The sequence below is a fragment of the Thamnophis sirtalis genome, unplaced genomic scaffold (genome assembly GCF_051295495.1).
Source record: "Thamnophis sirtalis isolate CommonGarterSnake01/CBP01778 unplaced genomic scaffold, rThaSir2_p1.2 scaffold_10, whole genome shotgun sequence".
Lineage (NCBI taxonomy): Eukaryota > Metazoa > Chordata > Lepidosauria > Squamata > Natricidae > Thamnophis > Thamnophis sirtalis.
In genome coordinates this window covers 39844824-39869249 of record NW_028261390.1, presented here as the reverse complement: position 1 = coordinate 39869249, position 24426 = coordinate 39844824, and the positions used below count along the sequence as shown (strand labels likewise).

The window sequence follows — 24426 nt, the reverse complement described above, 5'->3', positions numbered from 1 at the left end:
AATTTAGGATACATTCTTGAGGGGAATAAGCAGTACTAGCTACAACACAGCATCTATCCAAATATTAAGAGCCATAGCAAAAATTGTATATCCAGAAATATATAACTTGGGAGCAACTAAACACTGCCATTAAACTAATAAATTTGGGTTTGTGTATATGTTTGCTGCAAATTTGCAGTAGCTCTGAAACATTTACCAAAGTGGTGACATAAAAATTTACAAAACAAAAGAACAGAAAATTAATTATGATTCAGTTTCCTGAATAGGGGTAATCTTTGACTTACAATAATTCATTTATTGACCTTTCAAGGTTACAACGGCAACTGAAAAAAAAGGATTTATGATCAATTTTCACACTTATGACCGTCCCATGGTCATGTGATGAAGCATTTCAGATGCTTCAGATGAAGGTTGCCGTGTCCTGGGTTCATGTGATCACCTTTTGCGATCTTCTGCCAGGCAGTCAATGAGGAAGCCAGATTCACTTAACAACCGTGTTACTAAATAACTGCAGTGAAGAAATAAGGCAAGAAAGTTCTTAAATGGGGCAAAACTCACTTAACAAATGTCTCATTAGCAATAGAAATGTTGGGCTCAATTGTGATTTGCAATACTACCAGTATGGCCATCCTCCCCTCCAAATTAGCTGGGAATTTATGATCTCAAACATTTATATTCAAAGCTTTAAAGTTCCTAATGAAAAGCAGTGTCCTAAGTACTTTGAGGATACCTTTCAGCAGCTATTTAATTTAAAACCTCAGATTAGTTTCCCCAACCTGCCTTTGTATGTGGAATAAAGGTGATACATGCAGACATAATTATCTTATTGACAAAGCACGATTTTCTCTATTCATGTGTGCCATTACTCCCATTTTTGAGGTAGCAAAATTAGCAACCATTTCAATAAGACAGTGGTTATGGGTGCTATTCTAACCCATAAAAAGGCTTCTAAAAGGCTGAATAATAAGCCATTCTGCATTGCGTTAGACCATCTTTAACCAAAACATCTTTTTACCATTCAAGTAATAACAGATATCTCTATAATTTAACTGGTAACAGTGACATTAAATATGAGATAGCTTATATAAATTAAGAAAATGTTTGTATTAAATAATAACAATACCAGCTATTTTGATTCAGTATATATTACCTCATTAACTTGGTTACAACTAAAAGTCCTGAATCTCCATAAGAAAATTTCAACTAAATTTTGACTACTTTGAATACATCCTTTTTGAAGAGAGCTATTGAGGTATCACAAATCACAACTAAGTTCTCAAATCTGCAAGTTTTGGCACCAATTTATAACTGATGTAATAATTTCTATAGCTAAATACTTACCAATGTCTTCACCTGGTTCAGACAAGCCTCCTGGAAATTTCCATGCATTTCTTGTCTTAAAAGAAATAAAAAGAACTCATTAGTTCAGGGGTCCTGATCTGTGGACCACTACCAGGCCTCGGCATGCCAGAAACCGGGCCATGCAAACAAGCAAAGCCCCATCCGCAGGATGCACCAGGCAGCACATAAAGCCACACCACTTCTGGTCCACGGAAAAACCTTTCACCAGGGGATCAGACACTGATGTCCAAAAGGTTGGGGGCTACAGCATTAGCTATTTTCTTTTCTTTTTGTCCTTTCTGCGAGGAAGAACTAGAGTTGACTAGTCTCTATTTACAAACTTATTTTTTCAGATGTGATAGAGATAAATGTCTATATAATATATTGCAAGAAAACATCTACTGATTCATCTAGTGATTGTCAATTTTGCTGCTCATTAACTATCCAAATAATAATATAATATTAAAGAAGTTATTTAGTACTTTGTGGCCAGTGTTTAGAACAGCGCTTTGAATTTGCAAATATAATTAGATATGTATTAGATGGGAGCCCAAGTAATCTAACTTTAAACACATATATTCTATTTCAGTGTTTCCTTTTTGAAAGCAAAATCCATTCCTTTTCTAAATAAATATGTATTGATCTAATACTGTTCTATTCAGCAGTGGATATAAAGTTTTGTTTTGTGTCTGTTATAATTAAGAAGTGCAGTGTATTACTTTTTTGTTATGCATTGAAAAATAAACCAGATTCTTGTGTATCATGATTTCTTATTCTATAATTCAGATTTTTATTAAATGGAGATATCTGTCTGCTGTAATTGTTCGTGAAAGATATAAGCCATTTTCCAAATAAACAATGTTTTATAACATGTCATGGGTCTAAAGGTGGGAGGCAGCTGTATCTGTTATTGAGCCTTTCTTTAAAAAGTAACCTAAAACCAATCAGGATGAATCCCAGTTTGTTTAGCTAAGGTACACTTGGCCCCCTTATCAAACTTTTCTCTTCAGCCCAACTTTAAAAACAACAACAACAACAACAACAACAAGAAAAGATCACTCTGCCTAAAATACAGAAATATATACCTATTGTTTTTTTTTAAATCCCAAAAGAGAAGATATGTGCTCTAATTATGCAGTCTTAATGTTTATTTTTTTAAAAATTGGAGCGAGTAGACAAAACCAAAAAACAATTATTACAAAACATTCTGAATAAAATCTCTAATTAGCAATATGCATTCTACCTGCTTAATCATGATCCTCCTGCCTTTTAGAACATATAGAAGATTCATTTCAAATATGATATCTTGACAGAATGTTCTTATTCCTTTATTTTGATGCTTCCGGATAGAGTACCGTATTCTGTTTAGTTTTGAAGTAACAGTTTCCCAATTTTATAGAAAATACAGGCACTTAAGGCCAGCCCCTTAGGGGAGTTGACTATTGTTTTATCCAGTCAAGTGATATGCTCCATCTCTGACATCAGCTGACAAATCAGAAAGTATTTAGCCATCAAACCTCTTTCTATATACACCCAATTGAATGGGGAAAGATTCGTCCTAACTGGTTAAAATGTGGAGTAAAAAGAGAGACCTGAAACATCAAGAAGTAGAAAATAATGATGAATAGGAGTAATTCTTGATTCACAACTGGTCACTAAGCAACCATTTGAAATTACAATGGACCTATCCAGGGGAATCACTTACAACCTGATTCAAAATTTTTACAGATGCCCCCCCCCCCCCCCCCAAAAAAAAAGATTGCACTTTGGGTGCTTGGAATTTATGGTCATTTGCAGTGTCCCATGTTTTACATTGGTTTTGACAAAATGGCACCTAGCGAACCATTGGGTTTGGTTTTTCCAGTGATCACTAGAAAAAAGGTCACCAAAAATGGCTGATCTACTTTACAACTATCATAATTTTGACTGTAAGAGGCAGGTTCTATTAACTTGTAACTTGAGGACAACCTATGCAGGAATATTCCCTTTCTAGAATCTAGTGAAATTATCAGATACTTTCTAGCAGGGTTTTATAAGCTGTTCTGGGCAAACTTAGGGTTCTGCAAAAATTGAATGGGGTTCCATTAATGGGGGAGACTAAGGCCAAAACAACAACAACTTCATTAAAACACACCAAGTTCTGTGCCACTACAGTTTGTCTCTTAATCTGGAATTCTGAGATTTTTTTCTTTTTCTGAGGTTCTACAGCCTGAAAAAAGTTTTAAATCCTCTACATATAGAGGTCCCTACCAGAGATGGGTTCCTACCAGTTCGCACCTATTCGATAGAACCGGTTTGTCAAATCTACCGAACCGGTTAGAAGAGGTTCCACCAGTGGACCCGAAAAGCAGGCCACACCTACAGAAGAGGTTTCAAATTTTTTTGAAACCCACCACTGGTCCCTACATATAGTATATATAAAAAGATCTCTTAGAATGGGGTTAACCAAGAAAAAAAATTCAACTTCGACATTTTTTCACCTGCAAAGGGAGAAAAATCACTAGGTTACTTTATTTTTAAGGTCATCTGATTCTACAAGGATTCTGGGCATCTTACAAAAAAAATATCAAATACCGTATGTAACAAAAAACCAGTTTAAAACATAACAAAGCTGCCCAGAGAAGAAAGCAACAATAATATTAACCAAACATGACAGTGGTTCCATCAGAACCCTAACCCCAGCCCTGGAACAGAGCCAGATCTTAAGGGACTTCCAGAACACTTGGAGAGTGGGAGCCACATGTACCTCCGGTGGGGGGGAGGGGAGGAATGCTATTCTAGGACAGAAAGAACAAATTTCTTAAGCTTCCAATTCACTGTGCAGGTGGATGTCCTTACTCTAATCTCTGTTCAACTTGCCCTTCTAAAAACAGTAGCTATTCATGTGTATTAGAACAATATCACTATCATTGTTGATATCAAGTAGGTCAACCTCCCAATCAGATATGTTGAATTATACAGTATCTCAGAATTCCCAGGTAGGTGAGCTTCCATTTGGCAAAGTTAATTCAATCTAACTGGAAAACTCCAGATGAAGCAAGGTTATTTTTGGCAAGTTAATTGGTCAGTATTGTAGTCATCCCTACCATGAAATAAACAAGTATGTGTTTGTGGAAAAGGGCACATTCTGGCTTGTGGAAAACAATGCTGATTTCCTACAAGAGATATCCTGTTCTATCAGAAAGAACAATGAAAACTGTATTCAAGTGACAGCACTAGGTAAATACCAGTTTGGCTCCTTCTTCACAAAATATTAATGAGTTCTTGACTACTGCATTTTAAAAACCATCTGACAAAATAAATATTTTGTTTCATAAGATTGAAAAAGACTTTATTTTCAGCCTGGAAACTGTTCTGTATTTTAATTGGCTTTTAACCATGATGACATCACATAAGCAGCTCTTGAAAAAAATTGACAAAGTACAGGTCACTATTATGCAAATACAAGCTAAATTTGAATTTTCACTAGGCCACATCCTTGGATGGCTGTAATATTTCAAAACACATACAAAAGAGAGACACACACTCACATACATACAGACAGCATTCAGAAATACATTTCTAAAGCTAAAAAAATCTTTAGCAAATTTCAAGTGAATTTTAAAGACAGTAAACGTAATCTTTAGAAAGTATGATGTTCAATAAACATTTTTTCATTCAGAAATGTATCTTACAACATTTTAAGGAATAGATATTAATTTTATTTCTATTCAATTTTAAAAATAAAATAAAATGAGAAATTGAAAAAATAATTCAAGATTGGGGAAAATATTTAGTAAATGAATACTGCATGAATTCTCTGCAGAGACTTCTTCTGTTTGGTTCTTGGGCTATAGAATACACCAATTTATTAAAGTATAAACTTATAAAAATATAAACTGAATTTATATTTTTAAAGTTATGTAACCTTTATTTGACTTTTAATGCAGACAGAAGAGTGGATATAAATCTGACAAGTTACAAAAGCATGTAACATGACCACAATAAAAATACGAGAATGAATTAATACAGTTGCCATTATGCTTCAACGAAAGTAGCAGAAAGCATAATTGTTGCAGATTACCACAAACAAATTATTTCAATTATCCAATCAACTGGATTTGTTTCATCCATCTATTATTGTTCATCAAAGTAACTCCTGGAAACCATTACAAAGCACCCGTGGATCAGAACTATCTGATGCTGAGAACTCTTCTCTCCCGTGACTAGACCATTGCATTATCCATTTAAAAGCTTTCTTCTTCTGAAGTCACAATAGTGGAGACATTTGCCTTTGAGCTATTCGACTGGATTACAGTCCCAGAGTTCTAGTTTATAGAGCTGGGTAATTACAAAATTCTGTTTCTAACATCTACTTCTTCTCCCAACCCATCTTTTGCAATATATCTAAAATTATTGTTAATAGTAGGACATAATCTTCAAGAGTCTTTTCAGCTTCTCCTATAGACCAAGTTCAGATCATTTTGACTATTTTCAAGGTCAAATCATTTTGCTCCAACTTTACACCAGTCCCTAATTCCCATCAAAAGCTACTAAGCTTAGTAGCTAAACTTATGTCACCAATCAGTCCATGTGAAAAGGAAAGTACCATTTTGGCCTTCCTTTTGTAAAATAAATGAGGACATGGTATAATATGTCATGTATAGTTGTTCAGCTGAGATTGTATTTACCTACTTTTAAGAACCACTAAACTCCAGATGATTTTTATGTATGTCCTGATACATAAAACCATAGAATTAGAAGAGAATGTACTTTCTTTTTCACATGACTGTATAGCACTATCACAACTGGAGAATGTCAGTTTGGTGAGGCTATCACCTGTTTCCAAAAAAATGTTGTTGTTGTTTTCAAATATTTCTGAATGTTGATTCTTGCAATTTTTCTGTTATAGTATAATTGACTTAGATTATTTTTAATGCTTGTTGCCTTCATATGTGCCTAGTAATACTCTGTTTTCAGTAATAATATTGTCCCTGCTGCATAATGCATCTTGGAAGGGCATTCTTTTTCTCACAGTGCCTTGGTTTTCTGGGCAAAAGTGGGCTTTGCACAAATATGTCAGTATTTCTTTATTGAGGGGGAGGGAATTGGTGATTGGATTATTTGTAATGTTGTGGGTAGAGACTCTAACATTGCTATGCAGAGTATTCTTCCTATGATTATTTTATTACATCCAATGTTGGTTTATCATGAGTTACCACTACTTAATATGGGGTTTAATATTGTAATAGTTATTCCCCAAAACAGCCAATGTCATATTGTGTCGTTAAATAATATGTAATTTACTATGGGTTACTATGGGACACACTGGTCTAGACTTGCCTGCCTTTCTGCCTCTGCTAAAACCTTTATGAATTCTCTTCAAGTAAATTAAAATAGACACCCAGTATCTTCTTTCTAAAAATCTCAAATGTTGCCTGCTGTTTCAAAATTCCCGAAAGTAGCAAAATTATTGCATTGGTTTTCTAATTATAAGAATTTTCATTTTTGTTTTCAGTGGAGATTATTAAAAACCCATACAATATTATCCTGAATCTAAGAATCAAAGTAAAGGGTCTACTTCTGTTATTTATTTATTTGTTTGTTTGGTTATAAAATATTTCCTCAGAAGTATTTCATTAAGTTTAGTAATGCATCATGTTTCTATTTTATGCTTTACAGCATATATTAACATATAGTTAAATATCAATTGCAGTACCAAAAACAAATAATACCCCTGCATAAATTGAGAAAAGCAAATAAACAAACACCTTAATTAACTCAAACAAAACACAATTACAGAGAATGCATTGACCAAAAAAGATGCCAATATCAACTTTCAATTAAAAAAATAATCCTCTCAGTTAAATTGAACATTCAGAAACTTTCAAAACTTAACTTTGCTTTCTAAAAATAAAACTGGCGAGGAAGTCAGCTGATTGCTATTCCAATTGATCTTGGATTTAAACTCACAGAAAAGAATGAGTAATTACTTTTTCTGTCATTTTAACTGCAGATGAAAGTTTACTTTTCACCATTATTAATTTACGCTGAAAGAAAATTTATAGGGTTGCCTGTGGTGGGTTTCAATTTTTTTTAGAATTCTGTATGTGTGGCCTGTTTGGTGGGAGTGGTTTGGCAATCATGTGACAGCGTGGGCGTGGCCAATTTGTAAAATGTGGTGAAACTCACTTAACAACGCTCTTGCTTAGCAACCAAAATGTTGGCTCAGGAACTCTGGCATTTGAAACACATAAGTCTTAAAGCTGTCAAGTTACAAGACCCTTGCACCCCCAACCCTTTAGGAAAAAAACCCCAGGGGTGTTCAAACTTGACAGCTTTAAGACTTGTGGATTTCAACTCCCCAAATTCCTCCTTCCCTCGCTCAGCAGCTATCACCGGAGTGCTACCAGGATAAGCGAGGTCTTGAGAGGGATTTTCCCTTTCCGTGCCAAAAGCTTGGGGAAGGGAGAGCCGGAACTGACTGCATGGAATTGTGAAAATGTCTGTTTTGCCAGCCGCAGGAGGGAAGGAAAGAAGCTGGTCTTTGGAAAGAACCATCTCTCTCCCTCCAGAGAGCCCATGCCAGGAGAGAGAGAGGAAGCGGGCTGGTCTGAATGCGGGTGAGTGGGTGGTTTAGTGGCCAGTGAGTGCCTCCTTCACTTATTCGGGCAGGTGGAGAAAGAAAGGAGGCATGCGATAGGCAAGGGCAAAGGAACTCTCCTTTGCAGTTGGTGGCGGGGAGTGCTTTCTCTCGTGCCTTCTTTCTCTTGTGCCTCCTTTCTTTCTCTGCCTGCCCGAATGAGCGAAGAAGGCACCAGGCCCATATGCCCGCTCACCCTTATTCAAACCTTCCTGCATGCCTCCTGTCTCCCGAAATGGGCTCTCTGGAGGGGGAAGGAAGGTTCTTCCCAACACCGGCTTCTTTCCTTCCCTCCTGCAGCATCAATCTGTAAGGGAGAAATGGAGGCTTCTTTGCCAGCCTCCCAGCTGGCAAAACAGACGTTTTCACATGGCAGCTGAAGCACCATCCTGGGTAGTCAATTTTAGCTCTCCCTTCCCCAAGCATGTCCCGTTGCTGAATACAGAGCGGCGGCCACCGCTGAGAGCTTCGCTGCTTCTTGCCATTGCCGCCGCGCCGCGAGGTAAGGGAAACAGATCTTGGGAGAGACCTTCCCCCCCCCTTCAGAGAGCCCATGCCGGGAGATAGGAGGGAGGCGGACTGGTTTGAGTGCGGGTGAGTGGGTGGTTTGGGACCGGCGCCTCCTTCGCTTGTTCGGGCAGGTGGAGAAAGAAAGGGAGCATGTGATAAACCACCCCCACCACCAAGGGCGAAGGCTATAGCATGCCTCATTTCTTTCTCTGCCCGCCAAGTGAAGGAGGCACTGCCGCTTGCCCGCCTACGTTCAAACCAGGTTGCCTCCTCTCTCTCCACACGGGATCTCTGAAAGGGGAGGGAAGGTCTCTTCCAAGACCTACTTCCCTTACCTCGTGGCACAGTTCCGGGACAGCGGGATCTGCTTTTTTTCACTAGTACGGGGATGTAGCCTCGACCCCTGCCTTCTTGCTGCCTCCAGTCCAGTCCCACATAATCTCCCCACCAACCCACTGACCTGGGGGCACTCCTGGCTGCAGTTGGCATTCTCCTAGTGATCCTTCCTGGTTATGCCCCCAGAGCGGTCACATGGCGGTGGCGCATGGGCAGCTGACTGACCCAGGGCCTGCCCAGATGCTTGTAGAGGAAGGATTGGCAATAGTAAGCCAACTGCTGTCAGCAACAGGGCACAAAGGAGCAGCTGCCCAGCAGCTGCTGCTCCTTGTTGCAGGCACCCAGGGTGGCCTTGATGTTTAGGTTTAGGTTTATTCGATTTATATGCCGCCCTTCTCCCAAGGACTCAGGGCAATGTACAACATTAAAAGAAACACATAATACAAAAGTTAAAAAGAGATTAAATAGGATATCCCAAACCCAATTAAAATTGACAATGACTTTTTTTTTTAAAGAATTCAAATTCAAATTAACAGTAATCAATAATTTGTTTTGTTTTATTCAGGCCAGGCTGGCTTGCTGGAAAAGCCAACTTTTTAGGGCGCATCGGAAGGACCGGAAGTCAGGGATTATACGAAGCTCCGGGGGCAGCTCATTCCAGAGGGAAGGCGCTCCCACAGAGAAGGCTCTCCCCCTGGGGGTCATTAGCCGACACTGTCAGGCCGACAGCACCCTGAGGAGGCCAACTCTGTGGGATCGCACTGGACGATGGGAGGCTACCAGTGGCAGTAGGTGATCTCGCAGGTACCCTGGGCCTAAGTCATGGAGTGCTTTAAAGGTCATAGTTAGTACCTTGAATCGCACCCGGAAGACAACCGGCAACCAGTGCAGGCTGCCTAAAAGGGGTGTAACATGGGAGTACCTGGGTGCCCCCATGACAACCCGCGCAGCCACATTCTGGACCAGTTGAAGCTTCCAGGTGCTCTTCAAGGGCAGCCCCATGTAGAGAGTGTTACAGTAGTCCAGGCGAGAAAGGACAAGGGTATGAATGACTGTGCACAGAGCATCCTGATCCAGAAAGGGGCGCAACTGATGTACCAGGCGAACCTAGTAAAAGGCCCCCCTGGTCATGGGCGTCAGGTGTTCTTCTAAACTAAGCCGTGTGTCCAGGAGGATGCCCAGATTGCAGGCCCTCTCTGAGGGGGCTAAAATTTCTCCCCCTATGATCAAAGATGGAACAAGATGCACAAATCGGGATGACGGAAACCACAGCCACTCCGTCTTGGAGGGATTGATCTTGAGCCTGTTCCTCCCCATCCAGATCCGCACAGCCTCCAGGCATCGGGACATCACGTCGAGGGTATCGTTTGGGTGGTTTGGGGTAGAGATGAAAAGTTGGGTATCATCAGCATATTGATGATACCGTACCCCAAAACCACGGATGATCTCACCCAGTGGTTTCATATATATGTTGAACAGGAGGGGTGAGAGAACCGACCCCTGGGGCACCCCACAAGTGATGTGCCTCAGGGTCGATCCCTGCCTTCCAGTCAACACAAACTGTGACCAATCCGACAGGTAGGAGAACCACTGTAAAACGGTGCCCCCCACTCCCAACCCCTCGAGTCATCGCAGTAGGATACCATGGTCGATGGTATCGAAAGCCGCTGAGAGGTCTAATAGGACCAGGACAGAGGAACAGCCCCTGTCCCGGGCCCACCAGAGATCATCGACCAACGTGACCAATGCCGTCTCCATGCTGTATCCGGGCCTGAAACCCAACTGAAACGGATGTTCCGCCTCCCTGCTGTCTCCAGCCCCGCGAAACATCCCTGCCAACCCATTGACTTCAGGACACTCTGCTGGACGGCCTCTCCTTTGTGTCCTGTTGCCGGCTGCAGCCACGTCTAGGCAGGTCTGCACCCCCAGAGTGGCACGTGGGCTGCTGACCATCCCAGGGCCCACCTGGTTGCTTCTCGAGGGGGCAGGCAGATGGGCAGCATTCCCCCCCCCTCCCTGGCTGCCTGCAGCCTCGGCTTGGCGGGCAAAGGAAGTGGTTGGGCAGGGCAAGCATGGTGAGGATGGGCGAGGTGAGCGAGCGGCGACCAGGTGGGCATGGGGAGTGAGTGGGGGGATGACGACAGGCCAGGGGAGGGAGTATTTCAGTGCGGGGCCTCCAGAAGATCAGGTACGGGAAGGCATGCTAAATTTCACCAATCGGCATGTCCGTGGTGGTGCATACCGGCTGAAACCCACCCCTGAGAGTTGCTTAACCAATATAATATGTACTCATATTAGAGGAATGGAATTAAGACAATCTGCACTTAAAGTTGGTTCAAGTCTTTGCATAATCCTATCTTGGCATAAACACATTAGTTTAGAACGTTTGCAACAATCTATGTAGAGGATTATATTACATCTTGAGCTAAAATGAAAAGCGCACACTGGATCTTAAGTCTTTTTTCTTCTTCACATAACAGTTCTTGATCTAAAGCAGATTAAAAGATTTTTGCTCAAGGAAAGGGCCTCTTAATCTAAACCAATTAAATAAATTATAAATAATATGACATACTTACTTTATTTTTGTCTTGAACAACTAATACTCTCCCAGTGTGGATATCCAATACAGCACCTGTTGGGAGACAGAATATTTTCTGTTTTATCAGAAAAATGGCAATGCAATGATTCACTTTGAAAATAATATGGAACTTCCTCTCTATCAAAACCACTGGAATAAAGTTTTAGTTTCTTGATTACGTGGCCTATAATACAAATTCCTGGCAGACTATCAATTATTTTCACTCATATAGATCTATGTCACTGATTTTTCACCTTACTTCAATTTTAGAAGTATTTCTACTAAGTGATTGATTCTGTAATGTATGCTAGCAAGTAACATATTAGGTTACTTGCAGATTATTAAGACTATGTTATTTCAGATACAAAAGTATACAAAAATTAATACAAGGCATAAGCATTTCCAAACAAAGGAAAAACTGAAGAATGAGACTAAAAATAACACCCTCTTTAAGAGACTAATCACATTTCTGTATGTGGGAGAGAATATTTTGTAAATGCAACAGTAATCCGGAACAAAATTTCTGAAAGGACATTCCTTTTGAAAGTACTCACCAACTTTCTATATTCTACAGTGAGTATGATTTCATCCTTCTGATATATGACTGTTATGTGCTAGTTGGTGTGGAATTCTGTTTATTAGTCAAACTGGAAGCTTGGACTAACTTTGAACTTGTCTATTATTATATTAAGACTATATTTAGTTTCTTTATACGAACATACATCTCAGCTGCTAAAACCTATCAAGCCCACTGAAACAACCTTCCGGCTTATCCATGTAGGGAATAGTAATGCCACCAAAAAGAGTACAATTGTATTATCTCACATTTTGAAGCTCTAGGAAGGTATTTCAAGGATTTGAAGCATAGGAGGTGCTCTTATCAATCCTTTCTATCCAAACATATGACAGATAAGCACCTACATGTGGGAAAGGGCATTGGTACTTATCTGATACGCCTATTCTAACAAAGTGGAGATAGCATCCACTTATGGGGTTAACCCTGTCCGTTCTCCTATTGGACTCAGTCTGATTAATAATTAATTAGCCGCATACATAACCAGTCTCTGTGAGTTACTCCACCCATCTTTCGACAAAGAACAAAAACACCGACTCCACATGTTATCCAACTTTCAACTTTAGTAACGATATATAATAAACCCAACAATAAATTCCACAATGATACAAAATGCAATGAACAACAACCTCATCAACCCTTTGTCCAGGTAATCACTTAAGGAACAGTCTCCAATCAGGGCGGGGCTGGATGCTAGAGCTGGAGATAGCATCCACTTATGGGACATACCCAAGCTAGTTCCCATAGGAAGGGAGAGACTGTTGTATCACCTTGCAGTATGGACCACTTGTAGAACCCTGTGGCCAAAGGCAGCGTCTGCTGAAGCAAATTTGTCCAGCTTATAGTGCTAAACAAAGGGCGATGGGATTGCCCATGCTGCCGCCCTACAAATTTCCCCTAGGGAAGCCTGGGTGTTCCATGCTGAAGAAGTGACCGAGCTCCTGGTAGAATGGGCCGTAATCCCTTGTGGAACCAGCTCCTCATTGGAGAAATAGGCTATGGCTATACATTTCCTAACCCATCTGCCTATGGTAGTGATCGAAACCCTCCGCCCCAGAGAGGAAGGCTGGAAAGAAACAAAGAGACTTTCCATCTTCCGCCAAGCCGCAATCCTGTGAATATAGGTTTGAAGGGCCCGCCGGACATCTAGTATGTGCCACTGCTCCTCCAAGGGTCTCGAAGGCGACGAACAAAAATCAGGTAATACAATGTCCTGTGCCCTATGGAACCATGAATTGACTTTGGGGCGGAAGGAAGGGTCAAGCCTGAGGACCACCCTATCTTCATAAAAGGTGCACAGCCCTTTGCCAATGGATAGTGCCTGGGGTTCTGATATTCTTTGCGCAGATGTGATGGCCACTAAGAATGCAACCTTCAGGGAAAGAAATTGTAGAGGAATAGTGTCTAGAGGTTCAAATGGTGTTTTCGTTAGGGAGGTGAGGACCTTCGCCAAGTCCCATGTGGGATATCTGTGTACTATAGGTGGCCTAAGATTAGAAGCCCTTTTAAGTATCTCCTAACAGCCGGGTGCTGAGATGATTGTCCCCCTCCCCAGGACAACGTAGTGGACAAGGCTGCTACCTGCCGCCTAAGGGTATTGGGTGACAATCCCTTTTCCAGTCCGTCCTGGAGGAACTCGAGGACTTGGGGAACCAATGCTGAAACCGGTGTTACCCTATCAGAACACCATTCACAGAACACCCGCCGGGTAGCATTATAAATACGATCCGTGGAGGGTCGCCTGGATGCCTGTATAGGGTCTATGACCCTAGCGAAGAACCTGTCAAGTCTCAGGCCTTCGCGCTCAAGCGCCAGGCAGTTAGCTGGAGCCACTGGGGGCCTGGATGCTCCAGCGACCCCTGGGTGAGGGACTCCTGGACTGGCGGGATCCTCCAGGGCCTCTTCACAATGTCTGAAGATCCGCAAACCATGGCTGGCGTGGCCAGTGCGGTGCAATCAGTATGATTTCTGCCCTGGACGTAATGATTCTTTGTACGACTCTGGTTAACAGTGGAAGTGGCGGGAAGGTGTATAGTAGTCCCTGAGGCCAGAGCCAGCGGAGAGCGTCTGTCCCTTCTGCCCCTGGTGTGGGGAACCTCATGAGGAATCGTGGCAGCTGAGCATTGGTTGGAGAGGCGAAGAGATCCATGATCGGGACCCCGAAAGGACACGTAATCTCCTGGAAGAGAGAAGGGTATAATCTCCACTCCGCCTGATCCAGAGTAGAGTGGCTGAGCCAGTCTGCCCTTACGTTATCAACCCCTAAAATGTGTTCAGCAACCAGGGACAGGAGATGCCCTTCAGCCCAGCGACCCAGTTCTTCCGCCTCCCCCATCAGCTGCTTTGACCGGGTGCCCCCTTGCCTGTTGACATGGGCCTTGGCCGTAATGTTATCTGTCAGAATACGTACATGTGTCCCCTCGACTTTGTCTACGACGTGGAGGAGGGCAAGACGGATGGCCCTAAGCTCGAGGAGATTAATGCTCAAGGCACTTTCCGCCTCTGACCACCTGCTCTGAGCAAAGTGTGTGTCAAGGTGGGCGCCCCAACCTGTGACACTCGGGTCAGTTGTGATCTGATCCTGTCCTCTATCCTGAAATAACACCCTCTCGTAATCGCAGGGGACCTCCACCAATGCAAGGATTGACGACTTCACTAGGCAAGGTAACCCTAGTCAGGGAGGTGCTCCTCCGTTCCTTCTGGAAGGGCAGTAGGAGCCATTGCAATTCCCTGGTGTGTAGTCTGGCCCAAGGAACAATTGCGATTGCTGAAACCATCTTCCCCAGCAATTTAGATAAGGTAGCTAGTGAAACCTTCCTTTCCTTCACCACCTGGGACACCAATTGGCAACAATTGCCAATTGGAACACCTGGGTTGCTTCCATGTCGATCCAGTGGTGAGCAAAAGGTGACTTTTGGCCCTGTTGATGGAAAAACCATGGGACTGGAGGGCATGAACAGTGGTGTCGAGGTCCGCTAAGGCCCTATCGTGAGAGCGTGACAATACCAAAATGTCATCTAAATAAGACATAATCCTGATGGGCACCATCCTCAAATGTGCTGTCAGGGCGGCGAACACCTTAGTGAAAGCCCTAGGGGCAGATGAGAGGCCAAAGGGTAAAGCTTTGTATTGATAATTCCTCTAAGCATTGATTTCAGATGTCCTGTTAATCTTGATAGCAACCAATTAAATTGACATCCCTTCATGGTTGTTTGTATGATTGGTTATGCTTTAAGCTCAGGGCTGCCTGAGCTTTTCGCTCCGGCTGAGAAGAGCATTCAACTGTCCTGAACTGAACCCCCCCGCTGTCTACCAGACCTAAGCAGTGGGGGATCTAAGAGAAGAGCTTGGGCTGAGCCCGGGAGTGGTGAGCGAATTTAAAAAGCGTTACCCAGGGGCTTATCCAGAGGCTCTGAATGGACTCTGGCGTTCTGGCTTCCTCAGCGTTCTCGGCGTTTACGAACGGCGTTGCGAACGGCCTTCGGCTTACTGGGCGTCTTTCCCCCCCCCTCGCACAGATGGCTATTCCCAGCAGGAGTGGAGCCGAGCTGAGTTCGGGCTGTTTCTTGCCTTAGCGTGGAGAGTGCTCGAGGTGCTTGGGGCGGGTGTGAGGTGGCATTATTCTTTGAACTAATGCGGCTCAGCTGATTGGGAGACTTTGCCGGAGGTGCCATCTGTTCGCTGGGACTCTAGACCAGCTGGGAGCGTCGTGATTGCTGTGAGCGACGCCTGAAAGACCACTATAGCCCAGCTGCCAGGTTGGGGTCCCCTCTCTTGACTGCTACAACTATCGCGGCCACCTGAGAATGCCGTGGTTGGCAGGAGCGCCGAGGCTTTTCCGTGTGAGTTGCTGAGAACTGAACCTTTCTGTAGGCCACTTGTCAACACTATAGTCTAGCCGCTTGAAGACTGCAGCCTTATTGTTCTGGATGCTGTGGAGTTTGTGGGCCTTATTTTGCGAATCCTTGTTGGGCCACCTGTGGTGAGAGACGGGCGGTGGCCTCCCGACCACCGGGGCCGAAGACACCCTTGGAACTTGGAAGAGCAGGCTGAAACCGTCTGGCTGCTGTGGGAGCGGCTATCGGTGACTGCTGGGGGGGGGGCTGACCCCCCTGGGATTGCCTGACGCCTCCTCTGCTGTTTGTGCCGCTGTAGGGTCAGGCTAGGGACAGGGTAGGGTTAGGTTAGAGTTTAGGGTGGGTTAGTTAAGATATAGTTAGGATAAGGTTAGGATTAGGATGAGGGAGGGGGTGGGGTCGCTAGCCTGATGGCCTACCGATGGGCTGCTTCCACGGGTAGTGTCACGGTACAGCTGGGAGTGGGGTTCTCCCCCCTTTTACCGTGGGGTTATCCCTGGCTCCCGGGTGTTCTTTGCCCCCGATGGGAGGGAGGCTGCTGGCCGCCGTCTCCTGCGGCTGGCCCTACAACTTTTGCCGTTATTCTTTATTGCCTGCAGCCCACTTGACTTTCAGACTTGCCTGGATTCGCTCTGGACTACTGTGAACTATCATTTCATGTCCCACTACCCTTGGACTCCGGATATCTATTTCTCGGGAAGTTTGGACACTATTCCCCGGCCTCTTTGGACTATACAATTGGCTGGACTGCGCAGGCTCATAATCTTAATTTTTATACATTTGTAAATTTTTTACTCAATTTTTATATTTATGTGTATGGGGAGTGTATGGTATGATTGTGATTGACTGAATGTCCCACTTTTATCATTATATTGCTGTTTTTGTTTTAACTTGTATTGTGGGGATTGACTGGTTGTATGTATGGGTTTGTTTGGTGGGCCGGGAGTTTAGCTGGGACCTCCTGTGCTGAGTGCTTTGGCAGAAGTGCTACGGGCCCCCGGGCCTGGTCCCGGCCCTTGGTTGTGTGTGTCGAAGGGCCTGCCGATGAACCCGGTAGCTGGGGGAGAGGGTGAAGGGACCACAGATGCGGGAGTGGGCCGGAACATAGGGGTCATAATGGGGAGGGGCAGATATGGCGGGAACTTCAGGGCAAGCCATTACCGGGGAAGGAGGGTTCCCTATATTCGAGGGATCCCCCCTTCCGGCCCTGTGAGTTCCACTCCAAGGCCAGATGGCGTGAGTAATCAGGACCCTGGTCTCAGGTTGCTGTTGCTAAATGCCAGATCTGTGGTTCATAAGGCTCCCCTCGTCCAGGACCTAATTACAGACGAGAGGGCAGATCTGGCATGTATTACTGAAACCTGGCTGGGCCCGGAGGGAGGAGTCCCCCTCACAGAAATGTGCCCGGAGGGTTTTCAGGTGCTTCATCAACCGCGACCCCAGTAAAGGGGCGGAGGAGTGGCCATTGTTATCCGACAGTCTTTAGTTCCTCGTAGGATCCCTGCTCCGGAGCTTGTCGGATGTGAGTCCTTGCTGGTGAAGTTGGACCTTGCGGGTCAAGTGGGCTTGTTGTTGATGTACCTGCCTCCCAACAGCGTGACAACAGCCCTCCCCTTGCTCCTCGAGTCAGTAGCCGAGCTGGCAGTTGAGTTCCCCAGACTTATGATACTGGGGGACTTCAATTTGCCTTCGCTCAGCGAACACTCTGATGGAGCACAGGAGTTCGTGGCTTCCATGACAGCCATGGGCTTGACCCAAGTAATTCAGGGCCCGACCCACTCAGCGGGTCACACACTCGACCTCGTATTTCTCTCGGAGCAGTGGAGTTGTGATCTTGGTTTGAGGGGTAGTGAGATCTTGCCCCTGTCATGGTCAGACCACTTCCTACTGAGGCTTGACTTTCGGAGACCAATCCCCCGCTGTAGGGAGGAGGAACCGATTACGTGGTTCCACCCCAGGCGTCTTATGGATCCTCAGGGTTTCCAGACGGCGCTTGCCGTTATGCCTGATACTCTCGCCCGCAGTCCGGTGGAGACCTTAGTTGCTACTTGGAACTCGGTAGCGTCTCAGGCTCTCCACCGAATTGCGCCTTTACGGCCGATCCGCAGCAGTGGATCCAGGAGGGCTCCTTGGTTTACCGAGGACCTCCGGGAGATAATGCACCAAAAGAGACGCCTAGAGCGCCGCTGGAGGGCCAGTAAATCCGAGTCAGACCGAGCACTTCTGAAAACCTGCATCGGAGCATATCTATTGGCAATACGGACAGCTAAGAACAATCACATTGCCGCTCTGATAGCGTCCGCTGAGTCTCGCCCTGCCGCCTTGTTTAGGGTGACCTGCTCCCTCCTAAATACGAGGGTTGCGGATAACCCTTTACAAGGTAGAGCAGAGGAATATGTCCAGTTCCTCGCGGACAAAGTTGCTTGGCTTTGGATGGACCTGGACTCCAATTGCGCAGAGCCAGCCGGGGTACCGGGGGAAGGTCTTGAACACCACCTCTGGACTGACTTTCAACCTGTTGTTCCTGATGAAGTGGACAAGGCCATGGGAGCGGTGAGTGCTGCCACGTGTGTACTCGACCCGTGCCCCTCCTGGCTGGTCGTGAACAGCAAGGAGGTGACGCGGAGCTGGGTCCAGGCGATGGTGAATGCTTCTCTTCGGGAGGGCTTCTTCCCACCGGCATTGAAGATAGCTGTGGTGAGACCCCTCCTGAAGAAGCCATCGTTGGACCCAGCTAGTTTGAACAACTACCGTCTAGTCTCCAACCTCCCCTTCATTGGGAAGGTTGTTGAGAAAGTGGTAGCCTCCCAACTCCGACGCTCCTTGGATGAAGCCGATTATCTGGACGCCTTTCAGTCTGGATTCAGGCCTGGCTACAGCACAGAAACCGCTTTGGTCGCACTGACCGATGATCTCTGGAGAGCCAGGGATGGAGGTCATTCCTCCATCCTGGTGCTCCTTGACCTCTCAGCGGCCTTTGATACCATCGACCATGGTATCCTTCTGCGACGGTTACGAGAGGTGGGAGTGGGCGGCACTGTTTTTCGGTGGTTCTCCTCCTACCTCTCGGACAGGTCGCAGTCGGTGTTAGTTGGGGGAGAGAGTTCGACCCCTAGGCCCCTGAAATATGGGGTTCCTCAGGGTTCGGGCCTATCCCCCCTTCTGTTTAATATCTCCATGAAGCCACTGGGTGAGATCATTCGACGACACGGGATTAAATACCATCAATATGCGGACGATACTCAGCTGTATCTGTCCGCCCCGTGCCAACTCAATGAAGCGGTTGACATGATGTGCCAGTGCCTGGAGGCTGTCAGGGTCTGGATGGGGGTTAACAAGCTTGCACTCAATCCAGACAAGACCGAGTGGCTGTTGTGTTTTCCTCCCAAGAATTTGGCCAGTATTCCATCACTCGGGCTGGGGGGTGAAAATTTATGCCCCTGACAGGGTGCGCAACTTGGGAGTCCTCCTGGACCCACAGCTGACTTTAGAACATCACCTGTCAGCTGTGACCAGGGGGGCATTTGCCCAGGTTCGCCTGGTGTACCAGTTGCGTCCCTACCTGAACCGGGAGGCACTCGCAACAGTCACTCACGCCCTCGTGACCTCAAGACTGGACTACTGCAATGCGCTCTACATGGGGCAGCCTTTGAAGAGTATTCGGAGACTTCAACTCGTCCAGAATGCAGCCGCGCGAGCGATTGTGGGTGCACCTCGGTACACCCACGTTACACCTATCCTCCGCGAGCTGCACTGGCTACCAATCGGTCTCCGGATACGCTTCAAAGTGCTAGTCGTAACTTATAAAGCCCTTCATGGTATTGGACCTGGGTACTTGAGAGACCGCCTGCTGCCAATTACCTCCCAAAGACCCGTTAGATCTCACAGGGTCGGCCTCCTCCGGGTTCCATCCACCAGCCAATGCCATCTGGCTACTACCCGGGGGAGGGCCTTCTCTGTAGCAGCTCCGGCCCTTTGGAATGAACTCCCCGCGGAGATCCGGACCCTCACCTCTCTCCAGGCCTTCCGGAAAGCCGTCACAACCTGGCTGTGCCGGCAGGTTGATGAGTTCCCCTCCCCTCTCGACTGGTATGGCTGTGTGATTTTCGTGTATTTTAATTATGTGTACTGTGTTTATGTCCCCTTTCCCCCCTGAGTTGTTCGCCGCCCTGAGTCCCTCCTGGAGAAGGGCGGCATACAAATAAACCAAATACAAAATACAAATACAAATAATGTTTATCATAGGAAAACCGGAGGAAACAGCGGTGGTCCTGGCATATAGGGATATGCAAATATGCCTCCGTTAAGTCGATAGAGGTGAGCAGGTCACCCTGCCGTACCCCTTCTAATATAAACTGCAATGAGTGCATTTTAAAACGTCAATATTTCAAGTATTTATTCAGACACTTCAAATCCAAAATAGCCCTCCAACCCCCCGAAGACTTGGGGATAACAAATAACACAGAATAGAAACCCTGAAAATGCTGGTCTACCAGCACTGATTGGATGGCTTCAGTGTCTAACAGATGACGTATGGCCGAGCTCATTTTTTTTATTAAAAATTTTAAAAAGCTTTTACAAATATTTACCTCCACTCCCCCACCCAAACCCATCTCCCCCCCAACCTCCCAGAGCAAATACAGGGTATAAATCTTTAACAATCATATTCTAAAGTAAACTAACAGACTTTAGCATCATCCTTCACTTGTACTTTAACTCTCCTTTTGTTAAGCTAACTCTAAACAAATTATATCATTCCTTGCTTCTTCAATCATAAGCTATCTGGAGTTTCTTAATCCCATATTTATTTTGAATATAATCAATCCATCTTCTCCACTCCAGCTTATATTTCTCGTCTGAGAAATGCTGGGAAATGCTGATATTTTAGCCATCTCTGCTAAGTTTGTTACTTTTAATATCCATTCTTGAATAGTAGGAAAAGCTTCCTTCTTCCAGTATTGCACCACCAACAGTCTTGCTGCCGTTGTTAGGTTCAGGATCAAATTAGTCTCTATAACAGTACAATCAGTAGTTATATCTAACAAGAATAACTGAGGGCTAAACTTTATCCTCTTTTTAAAGATATTTTGCATAATCCACCATATTTTTATCCAAAATGCTTTGATGTTTTTGAAAGTCCACCATATATGATAATACGTAGCATCAGCACAATCACATCTCCAGCATTTAGGTTGTAGGTTCGGATACATACAAGCCAATTTTTTGGGATCTAAATGCCATCTATAAAACATCTTGTAGAAATTCTCCCTCAGATTTTGGGCTTGCGTAAATTTCTTACCCATATCTTTTCCCCTGTATCCAGCATTATTGGTTCTTCAAAATTTTGTGCCCACTTTAACATACAGTCTTTAACTAATTCTGTTTCAGAATCCATTTCTATCAATATATTATATAACCTTTTTATATGCATTTTACTTTGATCCCTAATTTGTTTTAGTAGATTGTCCTCATTTTGCGTAATACCAATTTTCTGATCTTTTTTCCATCTGGCCTGAAACTGTCCATACTGAAACCATGTTTAGATTACCTTTTCCTCTTTTAGTACATTCAAAGGTTTTAGCTGTAATACACCTCTTTCTATAGTAAGAAGTTGTCTGTATGTGGTTACATCCTGTTTTTGTGCTATGCTTATATTCTCTATTGCAAATCTGGAAATTGCCCACATAAGTATCTTATCATTTATGTTGATATTTTTTCCAGACATGCAATAAAGCATTCCTTAAAATATGACTTTTGAAAGTCTTGTCCACCTTCTTGTAGTATATCAAATAAGCATGCCAACTGTATACCAAATCATGCCTTTCGATATTCAGTAATCTATCCTCTGTTGTATTAATCCAATCATTAATTATTGATAAAACTACTGCTTCGTAATATAGTTTTAAATTTGGCATTTTCAAGCCTCCTCTCTCATGTACATCTTGCATTATTTTAAGTTTTATTCTCTGTTTCTTCCCTGCCCAAACGAATTTATTAATACCCTTCTGCCATTCAAGCAAGTTTGCATCTTTTTTAAGTATTGGTATCATTTGAAAAAGAAATAAAAACTTAGGCAAAACATTCATTTTCACTGCTGCTATCCTTCCCAACAAAGACAATTATAGTTTTCCCCAATTTTTCATCCCTACCTGTATTCTATGCCATAATGGCTCATAATTATACTTATATAGTTTCCCATTTGAAGTTGAAATATAAATTCCTAAATATTTAACCTTTTTAACTATCTCACATCCTGTTATTCTTTCTAATTCTTCTCTTTGATTAGTGTTCATATTTTTAACTAACATCTTTGTTTTCCCTAGATTTATATGGCCAGATACTTCGCCATATTGATTAATCATATTCATTAAGACCTTAGTAGATTTCCCTGATTGGGTTAAAGTTATAACCAAATCATCCACAAATGCTCGTAATCTATATTCGTGATGCCTAATCTTAATTCACTGTAAATCATCTGACCCTCGTATTTTATTCAGCAATAACTCCAAGGTTATAATAAACAATAATGGCGATGGGGGCAGCCCTGTCTTGTACCTTTCTCGATTTTAAAAGATTCTGTTAAACTTCCATTAACTATAATTTGCGCTGTTTGTTCCTGATATATTGCATTGATTGATTGTAGAAAATACTCTCCAATTTGCATTTTTTTGCATTGTTTTCATTAAAAATTGCCAATTCACTCGATCAAATGCTTTCTCTGCATCCAGAAATATAAGCACTGCGGGGACTTGGTTATTCTTTCTCAGATACCCCAGTATATTAACAATTTGTCTTACATTACTTCTCATTTGTCTCCCTTGTATAAAACCAGTTTGATCATTGTGAATCAGTTGCTGAGTAGCTAACATCAACCTGTTCGCTAGTATTTTAGTAAAAATTTTGTAATCTGTGTTGAGTAATGATATAGGCCTATAATTTTTTGGCTAAGATCTTGATCTTCTTTGGGGATCAAGGATATAAAGGCTGTTCTCCAAGATGGAGGTACCTTTCCTTCCATTTGGATTTTGTTAAATAATTCCTTAAGAGGTTCTACCATTTCTAATTGTAGATTTTTATAATAAACCGCTGTCAAGCCATCTGTGCCCGGTGCTTTCCCAGCCTTTAACTGTTTAATTACCTGGAGGATGTGATGGACATACTGTAGTGACATATCTGGCATACTATTCTATTAAATTTTAATCAGTAGGTAATAGGTTATAGGGCATATCAGCACTATTCCTCATTACCAGACTAAACTCAATGAGCAAGTTCTCAGTTGTGAAATAACTAAAATAGGGCTGTCTGTTACATTTGCAAAAAATAATCCATACCACATAATGACTGTATAATGTATAAATATACTGAAATGACTTTCCCAAGTTGATTTGAAGTGCAGCTTACCTCAGTCTGCATTTTGGCTCTTTTGTATTTGGCCATCCTGACATAAACACCTCAAATATGATTTTTTGTCTACATCATATATAATGTCCCATTCATTTTGGTAGGAAAGTCATTTGGTGAATTCTGCCCTTTTGAGATATAAAGGACTAGGAACCTAGAAGCACAATTCACTGATTCTAGCCTTCCTGCTCTGGAATAGTTTTCCTTTAAGTTAGGGTGGCCCCTTTCCTAGAGTATTGCTATTGCAAAAGAACATAACACTGCTGCTCTAAAAAGCCTTCAGGGCAAAGATACTACATGGGTGAAAGCAACATTAGAATTGGGGTACATTATCTTGGGAGACATTTTATGTTTACAAGTATGTTTTAATTTGTCCTTTATTGTGCATTGGAGGTGAAATAATCTAAACTGAATTGGCATAATAGGATTCAGAAAGAAAAAAAAGAGAATTAAAATCCATCACATCTTCAGGCCTGAATAAGTTTCTTGATACAATATGAAAAAGGAAAAAATATGTTGCTAGTAATTGACTACAGAAAGGAGGATTAAACAAGACACGTGTTCAGGCCTAAATGTGATTTTGGGAAAAAGGGAAACTGTATTATAGCACTTCATTAATTTATTTCTGAAAAAGACAATGAAAACAAATTGGGATCTAGAAAGTTTGAAAAATTCATTAGATAAGAAGGATGGGACATTCATTTTACAAGAACCTGATTAACAGTATGAAGATAATTCGGTTCTAGTTTTTCCTTTTTTGTCAATGTGTATTATCTTCTCTTGTTTGGAATTTATATTTTGTATCCCTTTTACTATTCTTCATTGCAATGCATGATTACATAGGCATTAATACTATTAACAACAGATTGTATACATTTATATTGGAAACATGCTCTTTGTTATTGTTTAAAAGGATTTGCAAGAAGATTGACCTTTTACAAAAATAAATCCATAAAGCTTCTAATGGACGAGGAAGTCACTACAGCATACTGTTTCACTTAGGCTGTGAATGATTTTTACATGTTTTTTAAGGGTTTTAAGCTATTCTGTAAACTGCTGGGAACCTTTGGAAGTCTGCTGTGTGGAAATGACGTTAATCATTCATAAGTAAATAAACTGAATGATGAAGGCTCTATTTTTTTTAATACCAAATGCACCAGGTCATCTAAACTTTCAATTTAAACAATTTTAAACAAGCCACTATGTC

General features: G+C 43.1%; 1 protein-coding gene across 1 annotated transcript in view; it reads right to left on the bottom strand.

Annotated features, from left to right (window-relative positions):
- The window catches only part of NUDT6 (nudix hydrolase 6), a 31906-nt gene that overhangs the window by 4431 nt on the left and 3049 nt on the right, over positions 1-24426 (bottom strand). Inside the window, exons 3-4 of the mRNA XM_087724412.1 lie at positions 11386-11441; positions 1342-1396 (exon numbers count right to left, since the gene is read on the bottom strand). Of these exons, the coding sequence (XP_087580538.1) occupies positions 1342-1396; positions 11386-11441 (111 nt within the window). The remainder of the gene's footprint in view (positions 1-1341; positions 1397-11385; positions 11442-24426) is intronic.